The sequence below is a fragment of the Antechinus flavipes genome, chromosome 2 (assembly GCF_016432865.1).
Source record: "Antechinus flavipes isolate AdamAnt ecotype Samford, QLD, Australia chromosome 2, AdamAnt_v2, whole genome shotgun sequence".
Lineage (NCBI taxonomy): Eukaryota > Metazoa > Chordata > Mammalia > Dasyuromorphia > Dasyuridae > Antechinus > Antechinus flavipes.
This window is the reverse complement of record NC_067399.1, coordinates 278,169,992-278,195,087: the sequence shown is the minus strand read 5'-3', so window position 1 is coordinate 278,195,087 and position 25,096 is coordinate 278,169,992. Positions and strand designations below refer to the sequence as shown.

The 25,096-nt window shown below is 38.6% G+C and overlaps 1 protein-coding gene across 1 annotated transcript in view; it reads right to left on the bottom strand.

Moving 5' to 3' along the window:
- The window catches only part of SORD (sorbitol dehydrogenase), a 62,703-nt gene extending 44,850 nt beyond the window's left edge, over positions 1-17,853 (bottom strand). Inside the window, exon 1 of the mRNA XM_051977253.1 lies at positions 17,589-17,853. Coding sequence (XP_051833213.1) covers positions 17,589-17,648 — 60 coding nt within the window. The 5' untranslated portion in view covers positions 17,649-17,853. The remainder of the gene's footprint in view (positions 1-17,588) is intronic.
- Between the last annotated feature and the right edge of the window lie 7,243 nt (positions 17,854-25,096).

Here is a 25,096-nt window from a genome sequence, read left to right as displayed (position 1 = left end):
TGGTTGGTCAGAATTTTTCCCTTGAAAACACTGTCACTCTGATACATTGTTGGTGGAATTGTGAACACATCCAGCCATTCTGGAGAGCAATTTGGAACTATGCTCAAAAAGTTATCAAACTGTGCATACCCTTTGATCCAGCAGTGTTTCTACTGGGCTTATATCCCAAAGAGATACTAAAGAAGGGAAAGGGACATGTATGTGCCAAAATGTTTGTAGCAGCCCTGTTTGTAGTGGCTAGAAGCTGGAAAATGAATGGCTGCCCATCAATTGGAGAATGGTTGAGTAAATTGTGGTATATGAATGTTATGGAATATTATTGTTCTGTAAGGAATGACCAGCAGGATGAATACAGAGAGGCTTGGAGAGACTTACATGAACTGATGCTAAGTGAAATGAGCAGAACCAAGAGATCATTATATACCTCAACAACGATACTGTTTGAGGATATATTCTGATGGAAGTGGATCTCTTCGATAAAGAGAGCTAATTCAGTTTCAATTGATCAAGGATGGACAGAAGCAGCTACACCCAAAGAAAGAACACTGGGAAATGAATATAAACTGCTTGCATTTTTGTTTTTCTTCCTGGGTTATTTCTACCTTCTGAATTCAATTCTCCCTGTGCAACAAGAAAACTGTTCAGTTCTGCACACATATATTGTATCTAGGATATACTGTAACCTATTCAACATGTAAAGGACATTTGCCATCTAGGGGAGAGGGTGGAGGGAGGGAGGGGAAAAATCGGAACAGAAGTGAATGCAAGGGATAATGCTGTAAAAAATTACCCTGGCATGGGTTCTGTCAATAAAAAGTTATTTTAAAAAAAAAGGGAGGAAAAAAAAGAAAACACTGTCACTTATAGTCTTAGCTATCTTCTTTTCTTAAGGTCATGTGTGGGTACAAATAAAAAAACCTTCTTCCAATTTCCTTGGCAAAGAGAGCTTAGTTTTCTCCTTTAAAATAAATCACATGTTACTCCCTGAAGTCACCCTTTTCAAGTTCCTTGACTCTGTCTGAGAGGCAAAGCCATTTTCAGGCACTGAAATCCACCCACAACACTGATCTAAAGATTCCTTTTAAAGTGTGGGCTGATCCAAAATGTTTTAAAAATAACTGAGCAACCAGAATGTATTCACGCTTGAACAATGACTTTTAGAATCCAAACTTAGTTCCTGGTATTTCGAATCAAAATCCCGCAAAAGAATTTATCCTACTCCAAGTTTCAAGGTCAAACAATTTTAATGCAATGTAAAACACCCATAAAACTTTAAAAAGTTACTTCTTAAAATACTGCAGTGGAATTACAATGCAAATAGTCACTTTTATATCTATGAGAAACAAACTGCTTTAAAATATCATTAGTGATGCAGTCCCTTCTTCTATTTCATCTTACTATAGGTTCTTGGGGCAGCTAGGTGGTGATAAGAGTGGGGACAGAAAGATCCAAGTTCAAATCCACCCTCAGACATTTCCTAGGAGTATGACTCTGGGTAGTTCATGGTTTGCCTTTGTCTCCTCATCTGTAAAATCTATAAAAACTCATCTGGACAAAGAAATGGCCTGCTACACTAATGTCTTTGCCAAGAAAACCCCAAATGGGGTCACAAAAAGTCAGAAACGACAGAAAACAACCAACAATAACCCCCAGGGCACAAACAATTGTGCTTTTAATAAAGTACAAATTAAGTTTAATGCAGTCTCTCTAGGAAGTATGAGGTGGCCCTTGTCTTCGTCAACCTAAGATGCTTACAACTGTGTGACCTTGTTTACCTCAGTTTCCTCATCTGTAAAATGATCTGGAGAAGGAAATGGCAAACCACACCAGGATCTTTGCTAAGAAAACCCTAAATGGAGCCATGAAGAATCAGGCATGCCTGAAAACAACTGCACCACAACAAAAAGGCTCTTACTCCCACCCACCCCTTTTTGGGGAGGGATATATTTAGCCCTCTAGGAATCCATGATGACTACAGACCACTTTTTAGAATAATGTTTTTAAATTCACAAAATAAAATTCATAAAATCACAAAAGAAACCAATTACATGGAAGTGCAATTATTAAAATGCTTTTAAAAAACAAATGCCCCTGTGGCCACAGGTCAAGAACTCCTGTTATACCTTTTCTAACTTGTGGACTTCCCTCTACCTCTTTGCCTGGCAACAGCCTCCAAATTGGCCTCCAGGCCTCTAGTCTCTCACCAGTTGCCCAAATGATACTCCCAAGCAAAGGTTCAAAGTTCAAACAAAACTCAAAAGACCATCTAACTGAATCCCTTAGTTCTACAGAGGAGAAAACTGAGGGCCAGAGAGCTCAAGAAGACACAGGCAGCAAGTGGGCATTTGCTGCGTTGCCCAAGAACCTCCAAGTGCTAAGCATATAGGCCAATGAGGCCGACAGTAGAAGTTTTTGTGGCCAGAAAGAATTGGAAACTAAGTAGATGTTCATTGATTGGGAAAATGGCTAAACAGATTGTAATATATGAAAGGGATATTATTGTGCTATAAGAAACAAAAAATAGAATGACTATTGAGAAGGATAGAAAGACTTAAAAACAGATGCAATGAAGTAAGCAGGGCCAGGACAACAATATATATAATGTCTACAATCAATAAATTTATGATTTATTTAATCATAATCAATTTATGATTATGATAAATTTAAACATTTATGAAGCATTTGTTAATATGTCAGGTACAGTGTTAAATCCTGGAGATACAAAAAGACCAAAAGAGAATCCTGCTCTCAAGGAGCCCACAACCTAATGAGGGAGACAACATGCAAATAAATACAAACAAAGCAAGTTACATATAAGATAAATAGGAAAGGCAAAAAAAAGAGTGGAAGTATCTGAATTTAGAAGGTTGGGGAAGGCTTCCTGTAAGATGGTGGGATTTTAAGTGGGGCCTAAAGGAAGCCAGGGAGTTTAATAGTCAGAGAGAAGGGGGAGCTTTCCAGCCATAGGGTATAGACAGAGAGAATGCCAGGAGCCAGGACCAGAAGCTTCTTGTCTGTGGAATAGCCAGGAGGTCAGTGATCAAAGAGCAGGTGTTGGGAAGTAAGGTGTAAGCAGAATGCAAAGGTAGGAAGGGGCTAGGTTAAATATGTCAAACAGCATTTCTATTTGATGTTGGAGACAAGAGAGAGCCCCTGGAGTTTATTGGGTATGGGATAAGGATGCCACAGTTGGAGCTATACTTTGGGGAAATCACTCCAGTAGCTGAATGGTGGAAAAACTGGAGTGGGAAGAAACCTGAGGCAGACTATTAAAATAATCTCTGTGTGCAGTGATGGTCTGTCCCGGAGGTGTAGCAGTGTTGAACACAAGGGAAAAGCACATGTGAGAGACTGTAAAGGTGAAATTGAGAGGTTTGGGTCACAGACTGGATTTGGAGGAATCCAGGATGACTCCCAGATTAGGAGCTTTTGTATGTCTGATTTAAAATGTCTCCTGGAAGTCCAGTTTAAGATATCTGAAAAGGAATTAGAAATGTGAGAATGGAGATCAGCAGAGAGATTTGGGAGTGCGATAGATTTGAGAGTTAATAGCATAGAGATGGTGATTAAACCCATGAAAGCTGTTGAGATAAAGTGAAGTAATATAGAGGAGAAGAGGGTCCCGGGCAGAGCTTTGAGAGATACTTTAGAGACAGAGGAGCAGTCAGATGGGTAAGGGAAGAAGAACTAGGAAAAAACTGTGTCCAGAAAACCTAACGAAAAGAGAATTTCAAAGTTGGAGAGCCAACGAAGGAGCCCCGAAACTAACTCTCTCTGACTTGGGGGGAGAGGGAGGTAGAAACTCCTTGAGACTCTCCTTGAACCCTTCCCTTTGCAAAAGACCCTCCCCAGGGAATCAAGACAAGTAGTTTCATTCGGTTATCCTGGAGGATACCCGCACACCCCCATTGATAACACTCACTACTGATCCTGCCCTCTATCGAGCTGAAGATTAGTCTAGGCCTGCTCATTCAATTAGCGAAGATCTCTGTCTGATTTCAACTCAAACTGCCCCAGCCTCCAGCCAAAGTTTCAATTATAAAAAGAGGAACTGGGCTCAACTCCTCACAGAGAGGCCAAAGCAGGAATCATAGCCACCTTCGAGGATTCTCTGCCCACTGAGAAGACATTCTCCTTTCAACCTTGACCTCTCTTTGTCTCACTCACTCCTCCCTGCTATTTTCCTAAGGGCATACTTAAAGTCTCCTCCCTGCAATCTCCTCCCTGCTATCTCCCTAAGGGCATACTTAAGCCCCCTTCTTGTTATCCTCCCTATTTCAGCCAAATATGGGCATCTATATATTTATTGGTCAAGTTCAATTTCTTGGGTAGTTCCAGCGTTTAGAATGTAAGATCCTCAGCCAATAAGGATGAGGGTCAGTGGTGGGAGGGGGAATTTGCGTTAGGGATTAAAAGCATCTACCCTGCCCCCTACGGTGCTTCCTCTCTTCCATTGTCTGCTCAACGCATGGACGCCCGATTCTCCTGAGAACATATAATAAACTTTGCTTTGCTTGTAGAGATCTATCCAGTTTTTTAATTAATGGTTTCTGACCCACACACTCTGCTAAGAACTTTCTCTCTTTTCCAGGACTTCTCTGCTAGACCTTTACTTCTCTGTCAGGACCTTGCCACTAAGAAAGTCATTTTGCAAAAGCTGACTTCCCAGTGCCAATAAACTTCTTTTGCCAGTGTAACTTTTGGGGTTTGTGAGTTTATTTACAAAGGACCTGCACCACTAGAAGGGGGTTCCCACAACTCTGCCCTGTGCTCATCAAAAGGTTGATGCCAAAGTCTCTGATGACTGAAAAAAGGCCATTGGATTTGGCAACTAAGAGATCATTAATAGCTTTGAAGAGAACAATTTCAATGGAATGATAATGTAACTAGAAAGAACAATCACAAAGCAATTTGAAACAAAAGTCATAAAATTACAAAGACTAACTGTGGCCCCAAAGAAGAAACATGAAAAGACCTTTCCTATTCCTCCTTTCCACAGGTGTGAAATATTGCATCTAACCTCAAATTTTTTCTAATATATTTATTTTAGTGAATTTTTTTCTCTTTCTATTCTTTTAATTTTTTGTTTTAAGGGGCAGCTCCCTAGAAGGGGAAAGGATAAAGGGAAGAAATCTAGGCAATGCAAAACCAAAAGATATTAATAAAAGTCTTTAAAAAGTTTTAATGAGGGTGAATCCTGAAACTGTGTCCCCTTTAATCTGTAAAAAACGGATGATTCGGGGTTCCAGGCTCTCCCCTGGGAAAAGCACACTTTTCCCAGACAACACTCTTCCCAAGTTAAGTGGTCTCGTTCAGTTGGAGATCTCAGCCTGATAGTCCTTACTGAGTGGGTCAAAACTCCAAAATAAGTAATCTCTTTTCAACTGGAAATCTAGCTAGACCTGGACATTGAAACCCAAGCCTCAGATGGCTAATAAAAGACAACTCTGAACCCTGAATCTTGCAGAAGTCCGAAACAGGATTATGCTTGCTAAGGAAGCTCTCTTCTTGGCAAAGCTTTCTGCCAGGACTTTTGCCCACTCTGAAGATATTCTCTCCTCAGTGTTAACCTTTGTCAAATTCCTAATGAAGAGTTTTGCCCTCTAGGAAAGCATCCTTTTTAGTGAGCAATAAAATTCCCTTTTTGCCACAGATTTCAGGTTTGTGACTTCTTTCACATTGTACCTGTGCCAACCAGAGGGGATTCTCCACCCCAATTCTTGCATCTCTTCACTACCACTAACCTCATCATTTGCACCTCATCAGTTGCCACTAAGATCCAAGGATACTAACTCCCCTCTTTGTCATTTAAAGCATATTTGCAAAAGTTTAAAAAATAAATAAAGCCTATTTGCAACCTGGCTCCAGCCTATTTCCTCAAAACAGTTCACACAAAATTATTTCCATTTTCCCTTGTGGCCAATGTTCCCAGTATACAATATTCTATCATCAGCCTTCAAATAAACTGGTCTCCATCCCTGGATTCTATCCCCACCTCTGAGAACACCAAATTCTCTATCAAGTTTCATTTTAAAGGTCACTTCCTTCTGGATTCCCAAAGTCATCAGTGAAGTTCCTCTCCACTCCAAATTTCAAATATACATAATCACTCCATATTTATTTTGCATACATCCTGAATTTATAGAAATTATATAGTAATTTATATATAAGCAATATCCCACTAGGAGAATATAAACTCCTTGAGGGCAGAAACTTCTTTTTGGGGGAAAAGAAAGTCTCATGGGGCTCTGCACTTAGTGAGTCCAGAATGCTAGCTGATTGACTAAATAACAGTCCAGAGCCTCTCAAAGTGATAACTTAGGTAGTTAGCAAGGCCAAGATAGGATTTCTAATAAACAAATATTTAGTAATCACCTAAGGAAGAAGAAAGGACAGCCCCAGATTTTAAGGAACTCACAGTCTAAAGAGGGAAACAACATATAAACTACCTACAAATACATAAACTGGAGGCAGCCTCAAAGGGAAAGCATTAAAATTAAGGAGACTTCAAAAGGCTTCTTATAGATTTTAATTAAGATGCAAAAAAAGCAAAGAATCAACTTGCCCAAAGGTGGAGAGGGGAGACAGAAGTTTCAGATCTAGGTTCCAATTTCCTTTGAAATTAGCATAATAAACCCAGGATTTTTACAAAGTTCGACAAACAATAGAAATGAATTTCACCAACAACAGCAAGGGTATAGAACAAAGGAAGCAGTATTCTCACAATTAGGTCAAACAGGAAGCAGTTCTACTGGCTTTTCAGACAGTAAGAATTCACAACAACCTTATACTTGAAATCCTATCTGAAGGCTTCAGATTGCTTGATTTTGCTGAGAATCTAACCGGAGTAAAGAACTGAGTATGATGTCCAGTGGTCATAGCTCAATCTGGAAGAAACTGTTTTCCCCCTTTTTTGAAGGAATGAAAATAAAATGTTAAATTTTTAGATATCTTAGGTAACAGGTCTAGGCTGGTTATGAAATTAATCAACAGGACTCCTGTGATGAGAGCGAAACCAGACAGCCTTATAAAGTTATGTAAAATCACTAATAAAAAGTCATACAAATTTAAATGGATTTACATTCTCTGGAACCAGGAAGAACTTCCAGAGAATGACTCCTTTCATATACAAACCTAGATGGTCCCACATCCTCTGGAGCCAAGAAGAATATCCAGAGAATATGCCCTTTCATACACAAACTTGAGTAATCTTGTCTATTCTGTTCTGTTGTTCTATCTCTGTATAAAGTAGACCTTCAGAAAATGTCTTTTTGCAAAAATCACTTCTCTTTTGAGAATGATAATTGCCCGCCAAGAGAATTATCTTGGTGTCTTTCTAACAATAAAAGCTTTTTTTTTTATCACAGTCTTTTTGTAAGAGAATTTCCTTCGCTAGCCGCCGGTACCTTGGTGCTTTGGAGAAGGAGGATCTCACACCCATCCCTGCCATACCTCTCCTTCACAACCCTACCCTCATCACCTGGACTCAGATCAATTAAAAGTATAATCCTATTACATATTAATGGTTTTCCTTTGAAATTCTAATCCCACAGTTCAGTGAAAGACACAGGAGAAAGCCAGGCTGTCGGCCAAACCCTAAACTGAGCCACTGTTCAGAGTTCAAGCACAGTCTTTACATAATCCTGACTTCCCTTTAGCAACAAAATATGAATGCAAATAATTAAATTAATACAACTCATGGTTATTTTGGATTTTTCTAAAAATAAATGTTTTAATTTTAAAAATTGTTATTGATGGTTTTTGTTGCTGCATTATTTATTTCTGAATATATCCTTTCTTCTTTCCCTAACCAGAGATATCTTTTGTAACAAAAAAGGAGAAAAAACAAAAGCAATCAACAATCAGCTATACCACAGTTCTTCACAATTGCAATGAAGAAAAAGTACAATAGTTCTCTTAAAGATTAACTATATAATTTTCTTCCTAGTTTTAAAAAAATTACATAATCTATTAAACATTCCAAAGTCAGATGCATTACTCAGAAACTAAGAATCAAAGTTTAGAGATGGCTTTAGGAATCCCCTTAATTCTTCTGATGAGGAAACAAGAAGCCCAGAGAGAAGTAATTTGCCCTTGGAGCACAACCAGTTCTAGGTTCAAAAATCTGACTGGAAATCCAGAGCACTTCCCACTCAACCACCAACTTCCCTGTCACTTAATCTAATTGAACCTTGCTTTACTCATCTGTAAAATAGGGATAATAATAAATGCATTAACAACCATCCTCACAGGTTTGTTAGGAAGAAAAGTGTTTTCTTAAACCTTAAATAAATGTGGGTTATTGTTGCAGGCAGGGAGAAGGCTCTGATAGAGGTCAGTTTAGCTCCATGATCCCATCCCTTAGGGAGGTCATCCAGTCTGAAATGTTAATTTATGGCAGAACCCGGATGCCCACCCTCTGTGGGGCCTCCACCAGTCTCATCTTGCTGTGCCCTGCCACAATTCCTAGTCATGTCCCAGAAGTTAAATTTTTCCTACTTATGGGCCATCCCATGACTGCCACTGCACTCTGCCTCACAGTGTCTTTCTCCTTACCCCTCATACCCACAATGCCATGTGGTGTCTCCCCTATCCTTCTCCATCCCACTTCTCCTCCTTATAGCTAACTAGGTCTTTAAGGGTGCTATGTCCCTTTTAGGAAAACCCCTTTCCATGCTCTCCCAATTCTATTTCATATTTACCATTCCCAGTGTCTATTTGCATCCCTTCATTTTGTCTGTAACCCATTCCCCTAAATAAATCCACCTTTTACCAAAGAGAATGGCCATGGTGAATTTTTCACAGGACCAGACTTCAACTTCTGGTACCTACCATCAACTGGTGTCTACCTCAACTACATCATGTTGGTCCTCAAACCACATCAGTTATTATCATTACAACAAATAAATATCATCAATAACTCAACAAATAAGTATGAGTTATTATTACCAGTTGTGTGACTTCAAAAAGTCCATGCAACTTTTTATTTATAAAATGATGAAAATAACTACATCCCAGACTGATTATTATGTAGATCAAAATGCAACACTAAACACAAAATGTTTTGTAACCATAAAGTATATATATAGAATTTCTGTTTAAATAAGATAAAACATCTCTAATTAAACAGTGTACATGAAGTACTTTGTAATCATAGAATAAATATAAACTGCTAATAATTTTTATGAACTACAAACTAAAATGGCTCTTTTTTAATTTGCCCTGAATTGTTGATTATAAAACCAAAGTTTATGATGAAGATTCAGAGCAGATGGCATCTAATCCAATCCCTTTGACAGATAAGAAAAATAAAGGTTTTTTGGGGGGATCCAAGATCATATAGGTGGAGAAGTATCCAAGGTAAATTTAAACTGCTCTAAAAAAAGTATATTTAATAATAACTCTCTATGGTATATAGTACCTGAAAGTAGAGAATAGATTTTCTACATTCCTTGCTATCATATGTCCATAGATTTCCATCTCTGAATTATGTTACAATCTGTGAAGTATGTGCTAAAAACTGTTAGGTTTTGGTTTGGGGTTTGTTTTTTGTTTTTTGTTTTTTTTAACAAGGATGAGAGGGAATGGAGTGAGTTTGAAATATTTACAAATATTATCTAATATATTAGGTGCTGGGAATTAGGTGCTATTATCATCCCCATTTTACAGCTGAGGAGATGAAGGTGACTGGGATCACCCCACTATTAACATGGGGATTTGAACTCCTGAACCCAGTCTCATCCCGCTATATCCACTGCTATCTAGTTGTCTTGGTCTGAACCCAAGAGAGGGGACCTTATCATGTGTTATCTACTTGCTCATAGTCACAGAGTTATGGATGAGGTGAAGGATTTGAATCTAGGCCTTTCTGCCTCCAAAAAGTAGTCCTTTATCTCTCTACCCTAAGTTGTTTCTCCATCCTAAGTATATAACAATAAAAACAGTCTCCTGCAACTAGGTCCAAAGGGCTATCAAACCGTACAGACCCTTTGATCCAGCAGTACCTCTTCTGGGTCAGTAATCCAAAGAGATCTTAAAGGTGGGAAAGGGACCCGTATGTGCAAAAATAGTTGTGGCAGCCCTTATTGTAGTGGCTAGAAACTGGAAACCGAGTGGATGCCCATCAGTTGGAGAATGGCTGAATAAGTTATGGTATATGAATGTTATGGAATATTATTGTTCTGTAAGAAATGACCAGCAGGAGGATTTCTGAGAGGCCTGGAGAGACTTACATGAACTGATGCTAAATGAAATGAGCAAAACCAGAAGACCATTGTACACGGCAACAAGATTATGTGATCAACTGTGATAGACTTAGTTCTTTTCAGCAATGTGATGATTTAAGACAATTCCAAAAAAATTGTGATGGAAAACACTATCCACATCCAGATATGGACTATGAATTGTGGATTAAATTGTTTTGAAACATATTTTTTGTCTCCTTTGCTTTTTCTTTCTCAAATTTTTTTTTCCCTTTTGGTCTGATTTTTCTTATACAACATAACAAATAGGGAAATATGTTCAAAAGGATTGTACAAGTTTAACATATAACAGACTGCTTGCTGTTTTGGGAAGGGGAGAGAAGGGAAAAAATGAACACAAAATCTTAAGAAAAATCAATGTTGACTATATTGGATTATTTGCTATCTAGAGGAGGGAGAGATTTGGAATACAAGCTTTTGCAAGGGTAAATGTTGAAAACTACCTTTACATGTATTTTGAAAATAAAAAGCTATTATTAATTTTTTTTAAATAAAGATAAATGAACATTAAAAAATAAAATAAAATACTATTGAGGGAAAAAAAAAAACACCTCCTTGGAGGTTAGCTAAGCCAGTGTCCATACTCCTCTATTTTCATGATATCTTCCATATTTCCCCCCCCAAAAAAGTGGTGAATAACAGTCAGGATACACCCATGCTGCTCCTCAAATTGTACATAGTTAAAAATCTCTCCTTCCCTAGATACCATGTTAGCCTAGAGGCTATTCATTAGATTACATTTATGATTGGACACTTCAATCACTTTAAATGCTTGGACATTATCTCTTACCTCCCTGTGTTTTTTAAGAGTTAAATAAAATATCAATAATTCCACTGGGCTCAGTGTTCCTCACTTTTTCTTTTACAATTCAATCTACTCTTGCTATTTCCCTATATAATTGCCTCCACATACATCAACTTAGCCTTTTCTCCCTTGCTCCCTTACCTTTTCTTAGTGAAATCATTATTTGCTTGAAAAATAAGTGATAATCATTCTATCTCCCACTCCAGGCATTTTCATGGGATAATTTTCCTTTTCATTTCCATCCCCATTTCCCTTAGCTAAAATCCCATCTTCTACAGGAAGCCTTTTCCTATCTCTCTTAATTCTATTGCCTTCTCTCTTGATTATTTCCATTTTATTCTGGATATAACTTATTTACATATCATTGTTTGTATGTTGTACACTACCCCACCACTATGTTTTGTTTTGTTTTTTTGGGCTGAGGTATTTGGGGTTAAGTGACTTGCCCAGGGTCACACAGCTGGGAAGCATTAAGTGTCTGAGGCCAAATTTGAATTCAGGTCCTCCTGACTTCAGGGCTGGTGCTCTAGCCACTGTACCACCTAGCTGCCCTTACCTCTACCACTATCACTCAGGAATTTCTCCTTTAAGATTGACACAATCCCCATCTACCACCCAGTCAAAATCCTGATAACTGTTTTGTCCATTCCCCAGGGACATTCTAACCTCCTCAATTAATTCAACAGCTGGCTCACCATTTTTATCTCTTCCCCTACTCCTTACCTCAAAACTAGGGCACTTCAACATACTTATTAATACTCAAACACCTCACTTCTCTCAAATATAAAGATATACGCCCTCCATGTTCATAAACTCTGAATTTCTCTTATCCTAGTCAACTACTTGCCAATACCAAGCCCTACTTTGTCCATACCGTGACCTCCAATCTCTTGAGTTCTCAAGTCTCTTTTAGTCTATCAACCCTAAATTAGCCACAATTTTTCCCCCCAACTTGACCTCTTGGTGAACAGGTTCATCTCTATATTCCTCTTGAGTCCCTGGCCTTCTTATCATATCAATTATATCCTGTCATACCTCAGCCTTGGATCACTCCCATCATCCACAGTCTTTATTCCTAGCGGCAAAAATTATGCAACAATCCTAACTGGCTCCATTACAAATTTATATTATTTAGTCTCAACTGGGCCCTCACAGAGATGCTTCTAAACCTTTTCATCCCTTTTCAAGTATCCCAAACCTTCCCCACCCTCTCAGCTGAGAATTATGAAAGAAATGAATAAAACTTGTATGCTATGATTTTTTTTGAGGGGGGACATTTTTTGCCAGAAAAAATTAGTCTTAAACTGTATTTCCAGTCCCATACCAAGATGATCTGATGACACTAACTAGAGGGAAAAAATCCCCACCAGAACAGCCAGGATTTTAGGTGATTCAAGAAACAAGATTAATAAACTACAACCCAAGCTTGAGTTTCAGGAAAACCACCCAACATCTTGTCCCTATTATTTTACCTCCCAAATAAGGAAAACAGATGAACAGCCTCACATAAGTGCTTTTTGCTACCTGTAATGTGAAAGCTGTATGAAATCCTACATATAAGTATATCTCCTTTTTTTCTGCAGATCAACTAGTTACCTAGCAAAGGCACAGGAGCTGATAATTAAACTTGTTTATCTTCTATCCTTGCCTTTGAATTTAGTGTTGTGATTGCTTTTTTATTATTTGGTTGTTTTTCAGTCAACCTGCAATCAAATGGACTATGGTGGAAAAGAATTACTCTCCTGGAGGATCTTAGGACCTTGAGGAATACCACATATTTAATTAAAAAAAAAAAAAAAAAAACCAAGGACATTCTTTGAAAGCTACATTTTCTCCTCTGTAGCTCAAATCACCCAATACCTTCTACCACTATTTTTTCATCTGTCTCACAAAAGAAGTGCTTCTATTTGCCAAAATCAATGCCTCTACCTACACAAATGATTCCATTCTATCCCATCTCCTTCAGCAAATCGTCTCCTCTATCATCCCCATTCTCTAAAATATTTTCTCTCCCTGTCCAGTAGCTACTTCTATACTTCCAACAAGTATGTCCATCTACCCATCCTCAAAACATCTCACTTGATCCTTCCATCTCCAGTAACTATCATCCCATAGCTCTCCTGCCTTTTGTAGTTACATTCCCTGAGAAAGCTGTCTTCAACAAATACCTCCTCTTCCTCTTCTCTCACCCTGTATTTGACCCTAAAATCTTGCTTCCAATCTCATCATTCAACTGAAACTGCTATCTCCAAAATTATCAATGATACTTAATTGCCAGATCCAATAGCCTTTTCTCAATCCTCATTCTCATCCTCTGTGTAACCTTTTTGTCCATCACTCTCTTCTCCATGATATGTTCTTCTCCCTAAATTTTTGGGACACTTAAAATTTCTGGTTCTCCTCCTGCCCATCTGACCACTCCTTGGGATTCTCTATTGGACCTTCATCTAGGTCAAGCCCGACAATCATGGTTGTTCCATTATGTTCTGCCATGGGCCCTTCTCTTTTCCCCGTTTCACCTGATGATGTTATCAGTTCTCACAGATTCAATTATCATCTCTCTGCTGATGATTTTCAAATCTACTTTTTCAGATCTAAACTCTCTGAACTCTGTACTCCTATCTGCCTTTCATACAATTGCCTATTGTACATCTCCAACTAGATATTCTGTAGACATCATAAATTCAACATGTCTTGCCTGAAACTGAAGTCATCTCTCTCCCTTTAAAGTCTTACCCCTTCCAAACTTTGCTCTTACAATGAAGGGCACAACCATCCCCCAGGCTTGAAACCCAAATGTGATCCTTGACTCCTCACTCTCTCTCATATCCTAAATCCAATTTGTTGCCAAGTCCTGTTGATTTTTACCCTTGTTACATCTCTACAATATATAGTCTTCTCTCCTGATACTTCTACCACCCTGGTATAAAGCCCTTGTCTCCTCCAGACTGGACTACTGTAATAACCTCCTGATTATGCCTGCCAAAAGTCTCTCTCCACTCCAACCCATCCTCCTCTGAGCTATCAAAGTGATCTTTCTAAGACCTCATTCAATAAACTCCAGTGGCTCCCTATTGTCCTCAGGATTAAATGCAAAACCCTATTTTATGTTCAAACTCTTTCATAACCCTATCCCACCACCACCACCACCACCACCACCACCACCACCACCACCTACCTTTCCAGTCTTCTTACATGTCATACTTCCATCCCACACGTACTCTTCATTCCAGTGATACTGGACTCCTTGCTGTTCTTGCTACAAGACACTCATCTTCCAAATTCAGGCACTTTCATTGGCTGTCCTCATTTTTACAAATATCTCGTTTGAGATAAATGCTAGCTTATTGTTGGCATAATCAGTACTATTATTATTTCACTGCCTATATGGACCTTTGCTAAGGGAAAGGGAAAATTCATCTGTATTTTAAACAGTAGCCTGGGGCAATGAGACATTTTGACATTTTCTTAGTATCTGTCAAAATAAATAGAGCAAAAACCTTGACTGTCCTGATTCCCAAGGCCAGCCTTAAGCTACCAGGCCAGAATGTTCCTCAAAATAAAAAGGAGAAAACTAACTAGACAATGTTTAAAATCTTTCCTAAGTCTAAGATTTTCTTACAACTATCAGATAGCTACCAACCTGTGATTTTATTGGTGTAGGAATTCCAGCTATCATAGATAATAATCTTATAGATTTAAAAGTTCTACATTATAAGTTAGATAGGCTTTCCCCAGCCCCCACATGAAATAAAACCTGTTTGGAAGGTGGGGACTGCTTGAATCTCTCTGTTTTGCCCACCTTCTCCAGAAGCCATTGGACCTGTTTCCCAGCATTTTGCCCCTGCCCATCCACCCTACTTTGGCCCTGAAGCCTTCTTGTAGGAAGGGAAACCAATCGAACTAATATCTAATTCGTGGCTGCGTTTACAACACTGGCCTTGATCTTCCTATTGGGTCTCTGCTTGGGTCTCGTCTGTAAATTCTCCTTTGTGTGTTTCACAGTCAACTCCTTCAGGACCATCTCTAGGAGCCATGATCTGGCTCTGGAGGGGAAGGTGAGGCAGTGACTTGCACAGCCCTCCCTCACTTAAATCCGATTCACTTGCATGTCACTGTGCCCTTGGAGAATGGAAGGCAAACCACCACCCCCACCACCACAACCCAGCTGGGAACAGAAGATTTCAGAGACAGATATGAGAGATTATCTAATACAAGTGGCTTGTTTTTACAGATGAGGAAATAAGGTCTAAGAAATGATGTGAATGACCCAAAAGTCACACAGGTAATTAACAGGAGAAAGATCCAAAATTTGTCCTTCTCATCCCCAAATCCAGCCTTTCTTTCGATACTTCTCACTAAAAACTCAGGTGCTCCATGAAATATTGGTCTCTAAATTTTGCATACCCAAATGATCCCTCATAATTGTAAGGAATTCCTATTGAGAATCTTTCCCTTATGCAATAGCTCTGCAATCAATGTTCAAGATAAGTGGGTATCTAAGGGATGGGCCTCTCTATTCAGGTTTTCCCTATTTACAAGGTTGCCTGTCTCACATATATTTAAATACAAATGTTTATCCCAGAATTGTAACCTACACAGCCCATCCTCATACTCTCTTTTTGCTTCCTGCTTTATTCTGGAAAAAAGGTGGCAAATAACTATAGTGGGACTAATTTCTGCCTGCTGAGCTGAAGGACTATTGGGAAGGGGAAGGGGGAAAGTCAGGAAGGAAAGACAAGTGAATATCAAACTCTCTTCTTGGAATATAGTATCAAATCTGTTTTCTTTCACAATATGACTAATATAGAAATGTTTTCCATGATTGCACATGTCAAACCATTATCAAATTGCTTGTCTTCTCAAAAAGGATGTAGGGGAAGGAAGAGAGGGAGTTTGGAGCTCAAAATTTTTTTAAATGAATGTTAAAATGTTTTTACATGTTAATAGGGGAAAAACAAAATATTAAATTAAAACAATATTATCAGTTAGAATATGGAACCTGAGATTCAGAACTAGAAGGAAACTTAAAAGGTTATCAAATAGTCTAACCTCCCGATCTTACAGATGGGAAAACTGAAGGAGAGATGTTTAGTGACTTTCCCAAGTTCTAAGGTGAAATAGAATTTATGTAATTTTGATTCCAAGTCCAATGTTCCAAATATCATCTCACAATGTATCTAACACAAGGCTGAGATGGCAGGGTACTGGACACCATGGGTCAATGATGATCATGGCTGTGAATTCGGTGCAGAACTAGTTTGACCACTTACCCTGGGACACTTTATTTCTCCCTATACCAATATCTCAAGGAACATCTCTCTAATTATTAATCACAAAACAGTAAGTTGTTTAGAGCTGCAAATGACCTTAGATATCACCAGTCCAGATTCAATGAGGAAACTGAAGCCCTAAAAAGACAATCTGGGGTTTGATACAACAGACTCTAAATTTTTCTTTAAAATCAAAATGTGATTATTTTCTTCAAAGGCACAAAAGGTACTAAGGGAAATAGTGGGGCGCAGTTAAAAAGCACTTAGGTAAAAGACATCTGGATTCTCAGCGTGGAATGACACTGACAAGAGACCACCATCTCTTGAACTTGTTTCAATGTGTTAAGTTATGAGAAGAGGATTTTGTAACCTTAAAAGTGCTAGAAAAACACGAGTAGTTATTACATGGGATGGAGAGTCTTCCCTTGTGCTCTGAGTGACTGCCAATCTTGAGCAACCTGAGCTCAAGTGAAGGGAGTGAAGGGAGGATTGGCCAAAGTTTCGCTGATGGGCAGTTGCTGGATCTTTCGCCCCCAGAGGCGGGGGACAAAGGTAGCCAGGGGCATGGGAGACAGGAATGGGCCAAAAAGGACAAATATCCAGGAAGCAAGTCAAGCACCTGGGGGGAAGGAGGGAGAAGGAGATCGCGACCTTTGGAGAAGGAGAACGGACCTTTGGAAAGTCTCAAGGGAAATGGAAAACGGCAAAAATCCAAAGAAAAGGGAAGAATGAAAGAATTAAGACAGAATTGGCTGTAGAGGGAACTGACTGACCTATAATGACCCACAGTGGGGGATCTCCTTCAGGGTATGAAGACTGAGGGGAATACTCGAGGCTAGGAGACAATCCAGGGTTCAGAGAAGGATGGGCCAGGAATCTCAGGGGTCACCTCATTTGTTTTTCCTTGGTATCGCTTTTGAGAGGTGCAAATGCACCTGAGGGTGCAGCTACAGTTAGCACGGGGGAGAGTGACTGCACCCCATTTTCCCAATCCCAAAGGCTTTAGACCCCAAGTTGAGTGTACCTAAATTGAGGGGGGTTGAGGGAATACTTCGGGGCTGAATTGGGCCCTTGGAGGGGGGGGGTCGCTGGGGCTGGATGAGAGGCAGGGGTGGAGAGACAGAATCTGGCGGGGACATGTTTTCGGGGAAGGCTGGGGGCCGGTGCTGGGCCCGGGAGTGTTGGGGAGAGGAGGCTCAGGGATCAGAGGAAGCGGGATCCCCACCACCACCTCCCTTCTTGCTTTACCAAGCGCAGGTCCCCGGGTCCGTGCACCACCACGGAGAGATTATCAATCCTGTCGTCCATGTCGCCAACTGCCAATCTGAGGTCTGGGGCTCGTGACTGCAGAGGGCCGGTTCCCGCTACGCAGCAGCCTGGAGCCGAAGTCCGAGACGAGGTGCGGGAGGAGGGCCCAGGTCCTGACGCTAGACTGCGTGGGGCGGGGCTCTCCTCCGCCGAGGCGGAGGGCGAGGGGGCGGGGAGGGGCGGAGTCCCTCCCCTCGGATGGAGGGAGGCGGCCTTCTCTCCGCTCTAACGGGGCTGAGGCTGAGCGGAGCTCACCCTTGTGGGCCCAAGAACCAGGTTTTTTTGAATGTTGTCTCTGCCGTTAGACTGTAACCTCCTCTCAGGCAGGAATTGCTTTTTTTCTTTTATTTGTTTTAAACATTCATTTTTTAAAAAACTTTAATAGTAGCTTTTTATTTTCAAAAATATATGGAAAGATAGTTTTCAACATTCACCTTGGCAAAACCTTATGTTCCAAATTTTTCTCCTGCCCTTCCTCCCACCGATCTAGGTTAAACATGTCCAATTCTTCTAAATATATTTCCACATTTATCAGGCTGCACAAGAAAAATCAGATCAAAACAAAAAAAGTGAGAAAGAAAAAAAATAAGCAAACAACAACAAAAAAGGTGAAAAAATTGTTATGATCCACACAGTCCCCCACAGTCCACTCTCGGGGTGCAGATGGCTCTCTCCATCACAAGTCTATTGGAATTGGCCTGAATCACATCATTGTTGAAAAGAGCCACGTCCTTCACTCACGTTGATCATCAAATAATCTTATTGCTGTGTACAATGTTCTCTTGGTTCTACTTCATTTATCATCAGTTCACATAAATCTTTCCAGGCTTTTCTGAAATCATGCTGCTGGTCATTTCTTACAGAACAATAATATTCCATAACATTCATATACCATGATTTATTCAGACATTCCCCAAATGATGGGCATCCCTCAGTTTCCAGTTCCTTGCCACTACAAAAAGGGCTGCTGCAAACAGTTTTGCACATGTGGATCCTTTTCCTTTTTTATGATCTCTTTGAGATACAGACTCAGTAGAGACACTGCTGGATCAAAGACTATGCAGTTTCATAGTCCTTTGGCCTAATTCCAAATTGCTCTCCAAATGAATGGATCAGTTCACAGATCCACCAACAACTAAACATTAATTATTATTTTTAAAAATTTAAGTTTCACGGTCTCTCCCTCCCCTCATTCGTCTCTTCCCCACTCATTCAGAAGACAAGTTCTATGATATCATTTAAACATGTGAAGTCTTGTAAAACATTTCCATATTAGCCATATTGCAAAACAAAAAAGCATGAAAAATGAAGAAACTTTTTTAAAAAAATAATTATAACTTTTTATTGACAGAACCTATACCTGGGTAATTTTTTACAGCATTATCCCTTGCACTCACTTCTGTTCCGATTTTTCCCCTCTCTCCCTCCATCCCCTCCCCCAGATGGCAAGCAGTCCTTTACATGTTAAATATGTTGTACTATATCCTAGATACAATATATGTTTGCAGAACCGAACAGTTCTCTTGTTGCATAGAAAGAATTGGATTCAGAAGGTAGAAATAACCCAGGAAGAAAAACAAAAATGCAAACAGTTTACATTCATTTCCCAGTGTTCTTTCTTTGGGTGTAGCTGCTTCTGTCCATCCTTGATCAATTGAAACTGAGTTAGATCTTCTCTTTGTCGAAGAGATCCACTTCCATCAGAATACATCCTCATACAGTATCGTTGTTTTGGTTTTTTTTTTTTAATTTTAAATATTTAATTTATTATTATTTTATTTTTATTTTTATATTTACTTATAATTTATAATATATTTATTATTATATTTTAATATATTATTATTTATTCAATATTTAAATATTTAATTATTAATAATGTGAAGAAGAAATATTGATTTAATAATAAAAATCCATATTTTAATGTTTTTTAGATTTTCACAACTATCAACTATCTACCTTTTTTTAATTATATATTTTATTTTATTTTATTTTATAATAACTTTATATTAACAGAATCCATGCCAGGGTAATTTTTTTTACAACATTATCCCTTGCATTCACTTCTGTTCCAATTTTTCCCCTCCTTTCCTCCACCCCCTCCCCCAGATGGCAAGCAGTCCTATGTATGTTAGATATGTTGCAGTATATCCTAGATACAATATATGTTTGCAGAACCGAACAGTTCTCTTATTGTACAGGGAGAATTGGATTCAGAAGGTATAAATAACCCAGGGAGAAAAACAAAACTGCAAATAGTTCACATTCATTTCCCAATGTTCTTTCTTTGGGTGTAGCTGCTTCTGTCCATTATTTATCAATTGAAACTCAGGTCTCTTTGTCAAAGAAATCCACTTCCATCAGAATACATTCTCATACAATATCGTTGTTGAAGTATATAATGATCTCCTGGTTCTACTCATTTCACTCAGCATCAGTTCATGTAAGTCTCTCCAAGCCTCTCTGTATTCATCCTGCTGGTCATTTCTTACAGAACAATAATATTCCATAACATTTATATACCACAATTTACCCAGCCATTCTCCAATTGATGGGCATCCATTCAATTTCCAGTTTCTAGCCACTACAAACAGGGCTGCCACAAACAGGCACATATAGGTCCCTTTCCCTTCTTTAGTATCTCTTTGGGGTATAAGCCCAGTAGAAACACTGCTGGATCAAAGGGTATACACAGTTTGATAACTTTTTGGGCATAGTTCCAGATTGCTCTCCAGAATGGCTGGATGTGTTCACAATTCCATTAACAATGCATCAGTGTCCCAGTTTTCCCACATCCCCTCCAACATTCGTCATTATCTTTTCCTGTCATCTTAGCCAATCTGACAGGTGTGTAGTGGTATCTCAGAGTTGTCTTAATTTGCATTTCTCTGATCAATAGTGATTTGGAACATTTTCATATGAGTGGAAATAGTTTCAATATGAAGAAACTTTTTTTTTAAATAATTTTTTATTGATAGAACGCATGCCAGGGTAATTTTTTACAGCATTATCCCTTGCAATCATTTCTGTTCCGATTTTTCCCCTCCCTCCCTACACCCCTTCCCCCAGATGGCAAGCAGTCCTTTATATGTTGAATAGGTTACAGTATATCCTAGATACAATATATGCGTGCAGAACCAAACCGTTTTCTTGTTGCACAGGGAGAATTGAATTCAGAAGGTATAAATAACCCGGGAGGAAAAACATAAGTGCAAGCAGTTTATATTCATTTCCAGTGTTCTTTCTCTGGGTGTTGCTGCTTCTGTCCATCTTTGATCAATTAAGGCTCTCTTTATCAAAGAGGTCCACTTCCATCAGAATACATCCTCAAATAGTATCATTGTTGAGGTATATAATGATCTCCTGGTTCTGCTCATTTCACTCAGCATCAGTTCATGTAAGTCTCACCAGTCCTCTCTGTATTCATCCTGCTGGTCGTTCCTTACAGAACAATAATATTCCATAACGATGAAGAAACTTTTTAAAAGTATTCTCAATTTGCACTCACTTCATTAGTTTTCTCTCTGCAGATAGATAGCATTTTTCATCATGGGTCCTTTGGAATTGTCTTGGATTTTTTTTTTTTTTTTGATTTAAGTAGCTAAGTCTTTTATAGTTGATCATCATTACAATACTGCTGTTACTATATACAGTGTTCTCCTGGTTTTTCTCTCTTCACTTTGCATAAGTTAATATAAATCTTCCCAGGTTTTTCTGAAACTATCCTGCTAATCATTTCTTATAGCATAATAATATTCCATCACAATTATATATCACAAATTGTTCAGCCATTCTCCTATTCTCCTCAGTTTCCAAATATTTGCCATCGCAAAATGAGCTGCTATAAATATTTTTGTTGATATTGTTCTTTTTCCTTTGATACCTGTGAGATACAGACCCAATACTGGTATTATTGAGTTAAAAGATATCGACAGTTTTATCTCCAGTCATCTTGATCTACATCTTGCCAATGGACCCAAATGACTCTGAGTGGAAAGTAATGTAGGTGACCTTGCACAGCCCTCCTTCACTTAAATAGAATTCACTTGCATGTCATGGTATCATTTTCCTGATATTGGTACTCTTCAAGAACAAAGAACAAAACAACAACAATCTGGCACATAGTAGGTGCTTAATAATTGTTTATTGATTAAGAAAAGGATGGGGCACAGATCCATACCCTTTAATTCAACAATACTTCTACAAGGTTTGTATTCCAAAAAGATCATAGAAAAAGGGAAAGGACCCACATGTACAAAATATTTATAACAGCTCTTTTTGTGGTGGCAAAGGATTGGAAATTGAGAGTATGCCCATCAGTTGGGCTGACAAGCTGTAGTATATAATGTAAGTAATGGAATATTATTGTAAGAAATAATGAGCATTTTAGAAAAACCAGAAAAGACTTCCATGAACTGATGCTGAGTGAAGTGAACAGAACCAGGAGAACATTGTGCATCATAACAGAAATATTGTTAATGGTAACATTGTTTGATAATCAACTATGACAGACTTAGCTCTTCTTAGCAATACAATGATCTAAGACAGCAATTTTCCCACAATGGAAAATGCTATCCACATCTAAAGAAAAAACTGATGAAATCTGAATGCCAATCAAAGCACGTTATTTACTCTTTGAGAGAAGTTGTTTTGTGTGTTTTTCTCTTTTATAACATGATTGATATAGAAATATTTTACGAGTATATATGTATAACCTATATTAAATTGCTTGCCATATTGGTTAGGGGGAACAAGAGGAAAAAGAGGAGAATTTGTAACTCAAAATCTTTCAAAAAATGGATGTTGAAAATTGTTTTTACATGTAATTGGAAAAAAAAACATTAATTAAAAAACCACTCATGCTGGACCAGTAGGCACTGGTCCTGTTTCAGACAGTAGCTATGTAACGCCAGGAAAATCACTCTCTGAGTGATTATGATCTTTGATCATAATATTTGTAGCGGCTATCTCCCAGGGTGGTGGTGATGATAATGATGATGATGATGGAGAGGAGGAGAAAGTGATTTGCCTCGGGCCACAGAGCTAGGAAGTATCTGAGGCAGGTCTTCTGATTCCAAGGCCAAAACTTTATCCTTTTTTTACCACAAGCTATCTTTTTATTTTAAGATAAGTATGAAAAATGACAACCTTAAAGTGCCATATAAATGTCAGCTACTATTGGTATATTGGTTGGTAGGAGTCACTTAATGTCTACTATTATTATTATTAATGGATTGGTTGGCTCAGATCTATGATTTCATTGGAGAAAGGGAATTCCCTTAATATTAGTGCCTTCCCTCTGAAAATTTATCTCATGTGAGCTACTTAAGAACATGGACTCTCTTTTGCCTTTCCTTATATACCCAGTACTTAGCATTAGTGCCTGGCACAATTCCTATTTATTGACTGGCTCCAAAAAAAGAAAAATTCCTCTTCGAATGAAGATGCACTTTGGCTAAGAGTTTTAGAATGTTTCCTAAGCCACTGATACATTAAATAACTTGTCCTGTATTACATGCTATGATGCGTCAGAGACAGGACTGGATTCAAGATCTTCCTAACTTTGTGGTCACTGTAGATTGGTTGGTTTTTTTCCCCTAAATTCCCATAAAGTCATAGAATGCCAGGGCTCAAGGGGAGCTTCAAGTTCATCTTATTTTATTGAAAAGGAACCTGAGCTTAGGAAAGTGGGGTAAATTGCTAAAGATTACATCGGTAATTCATTAATAGAAGAGCCAGAATCTGAATTCAGTTATCTTGAACTTGGAGTCCAATGCTCTTCTCATACTTGATGATATTTCTTCCATCTCTCCTTTCCTCTTGCATTTTTATGACTAAGACTTCCTGACCAGAGAATAGTGAAGTCTGAATCGTATATAGCTGGCTCTTCTACTAAATTGTCAACAAGAAGTTACTAAAAACTAGTGCTTGGTAAATAAAACAAACAAACAATATAGCATAAATACTAACACTGTATGCTAGGCAGGATGCTAAGCACTAGAGATACAAAGAAAGGCAAAAATATAATTCCTATTCTCAAAGATGCAATATTAAAAAACATGTACCTACACGGTATATACAGTGCCCTTTAGTAGGCAGTCTCTAAGGCAACAACTCATTTTTATCGGATTATAAGACAATTCAGTCCAATCCAACAAATGTTTCATTCAGACAGTCAACGTGCATTGAAACACCTGCTGTGTGTCATATAGTATGCTAAACATTAGGGATACAAAGAAATGTAAAAGATAGTTCTTGTCCTGAAGGAGCTCACAGTATAGCAGAATCTCACTTTTACCATCTAACAATTCTCACAACAAACCCTTTAATAGGTAGTAAAAGTTTTATCACCTCCCTCCTTTGCAGATGGAGAAATTGAGGTTAATGTTCTACAGAGTGCCATAACACAGAGATGGCCCTCTTCCAGGTAATTCCTAAAGCAGAACTCACAAAAGGTAGAATCAGGACTAATATCAACATAGTCTTAAAGAGACAATTCAATCAAGAAGCAATTATTAAATACCTCAGCTTAGTGGATGGTGGTAGATTCAGGCTGGCCCAACTCTCCAAGACCCCATTTGGGATTTTCTTTGCAAAGATAGTGACGTTTATTTGCCATTTCCTTCTCCAGCTCATTTTACAGAGGAGGAAACTGAGGTAAACGGGGTTAGATGACTTGCCCAGGGTCCCATAGCTAGTAAGTGTCTCAAGTCAGATTTGAATTCAAGTCCTCCAGATTCTAGGTTTGGCACTCTTTTCACTCCCTAAGTGGGTATCACCCCTACTAAGTGGATACAAAAAGAAAAAAAGGAAAAAGAAAAATGATTTCTGCCTTCAAGTACCTTAAATTTTGTTGGGAGGGAAAAATATACAAACATTTAAATAGTTATCATTGGAGAATGGACAGGACACTGGCTTTAACTGAAAAGCTGAAAAGCTTGAATTTAAGCTCAAAGCAATGAGAGCCACTGAAGATTCTTGAGTGGGAGTGTAATGTGGTCAAATCTATAGCTTGGAAATATTCTTTTGGTAATTGTATGGGGGGCAAATTAGAAAGGGAGGTAATAAAAGAGAGAAATCCAATTAGGGTGCTTTTACAATAGCCCATATGAGAGTTAATGAAGGTTTGAAGCCAGACGATGGCTGATGATGGAGTGAAGAGAAGGTGATACAGTCCTCTGGAGATAGTATTGATGGAACTTGGGAATTAATTGGATAGAGAAGCAGGAATGAGAGGGAAAATAAAAGGATGACTAAAATTCTGAGCCCAGATGACTGGAAGGATAATGGTACTTTTAACAGAAGCAGAAGTTACACTCTACTGGGGGGAAGATATATAGAAAATAATTACAATAAAGATGTAATATCACATTAGACAATAAATTGTTATGGATCAATCAATTCATTGATTGTACATGGAGAAGAGAGAGAAGTACTTCCAGTGAGGTATC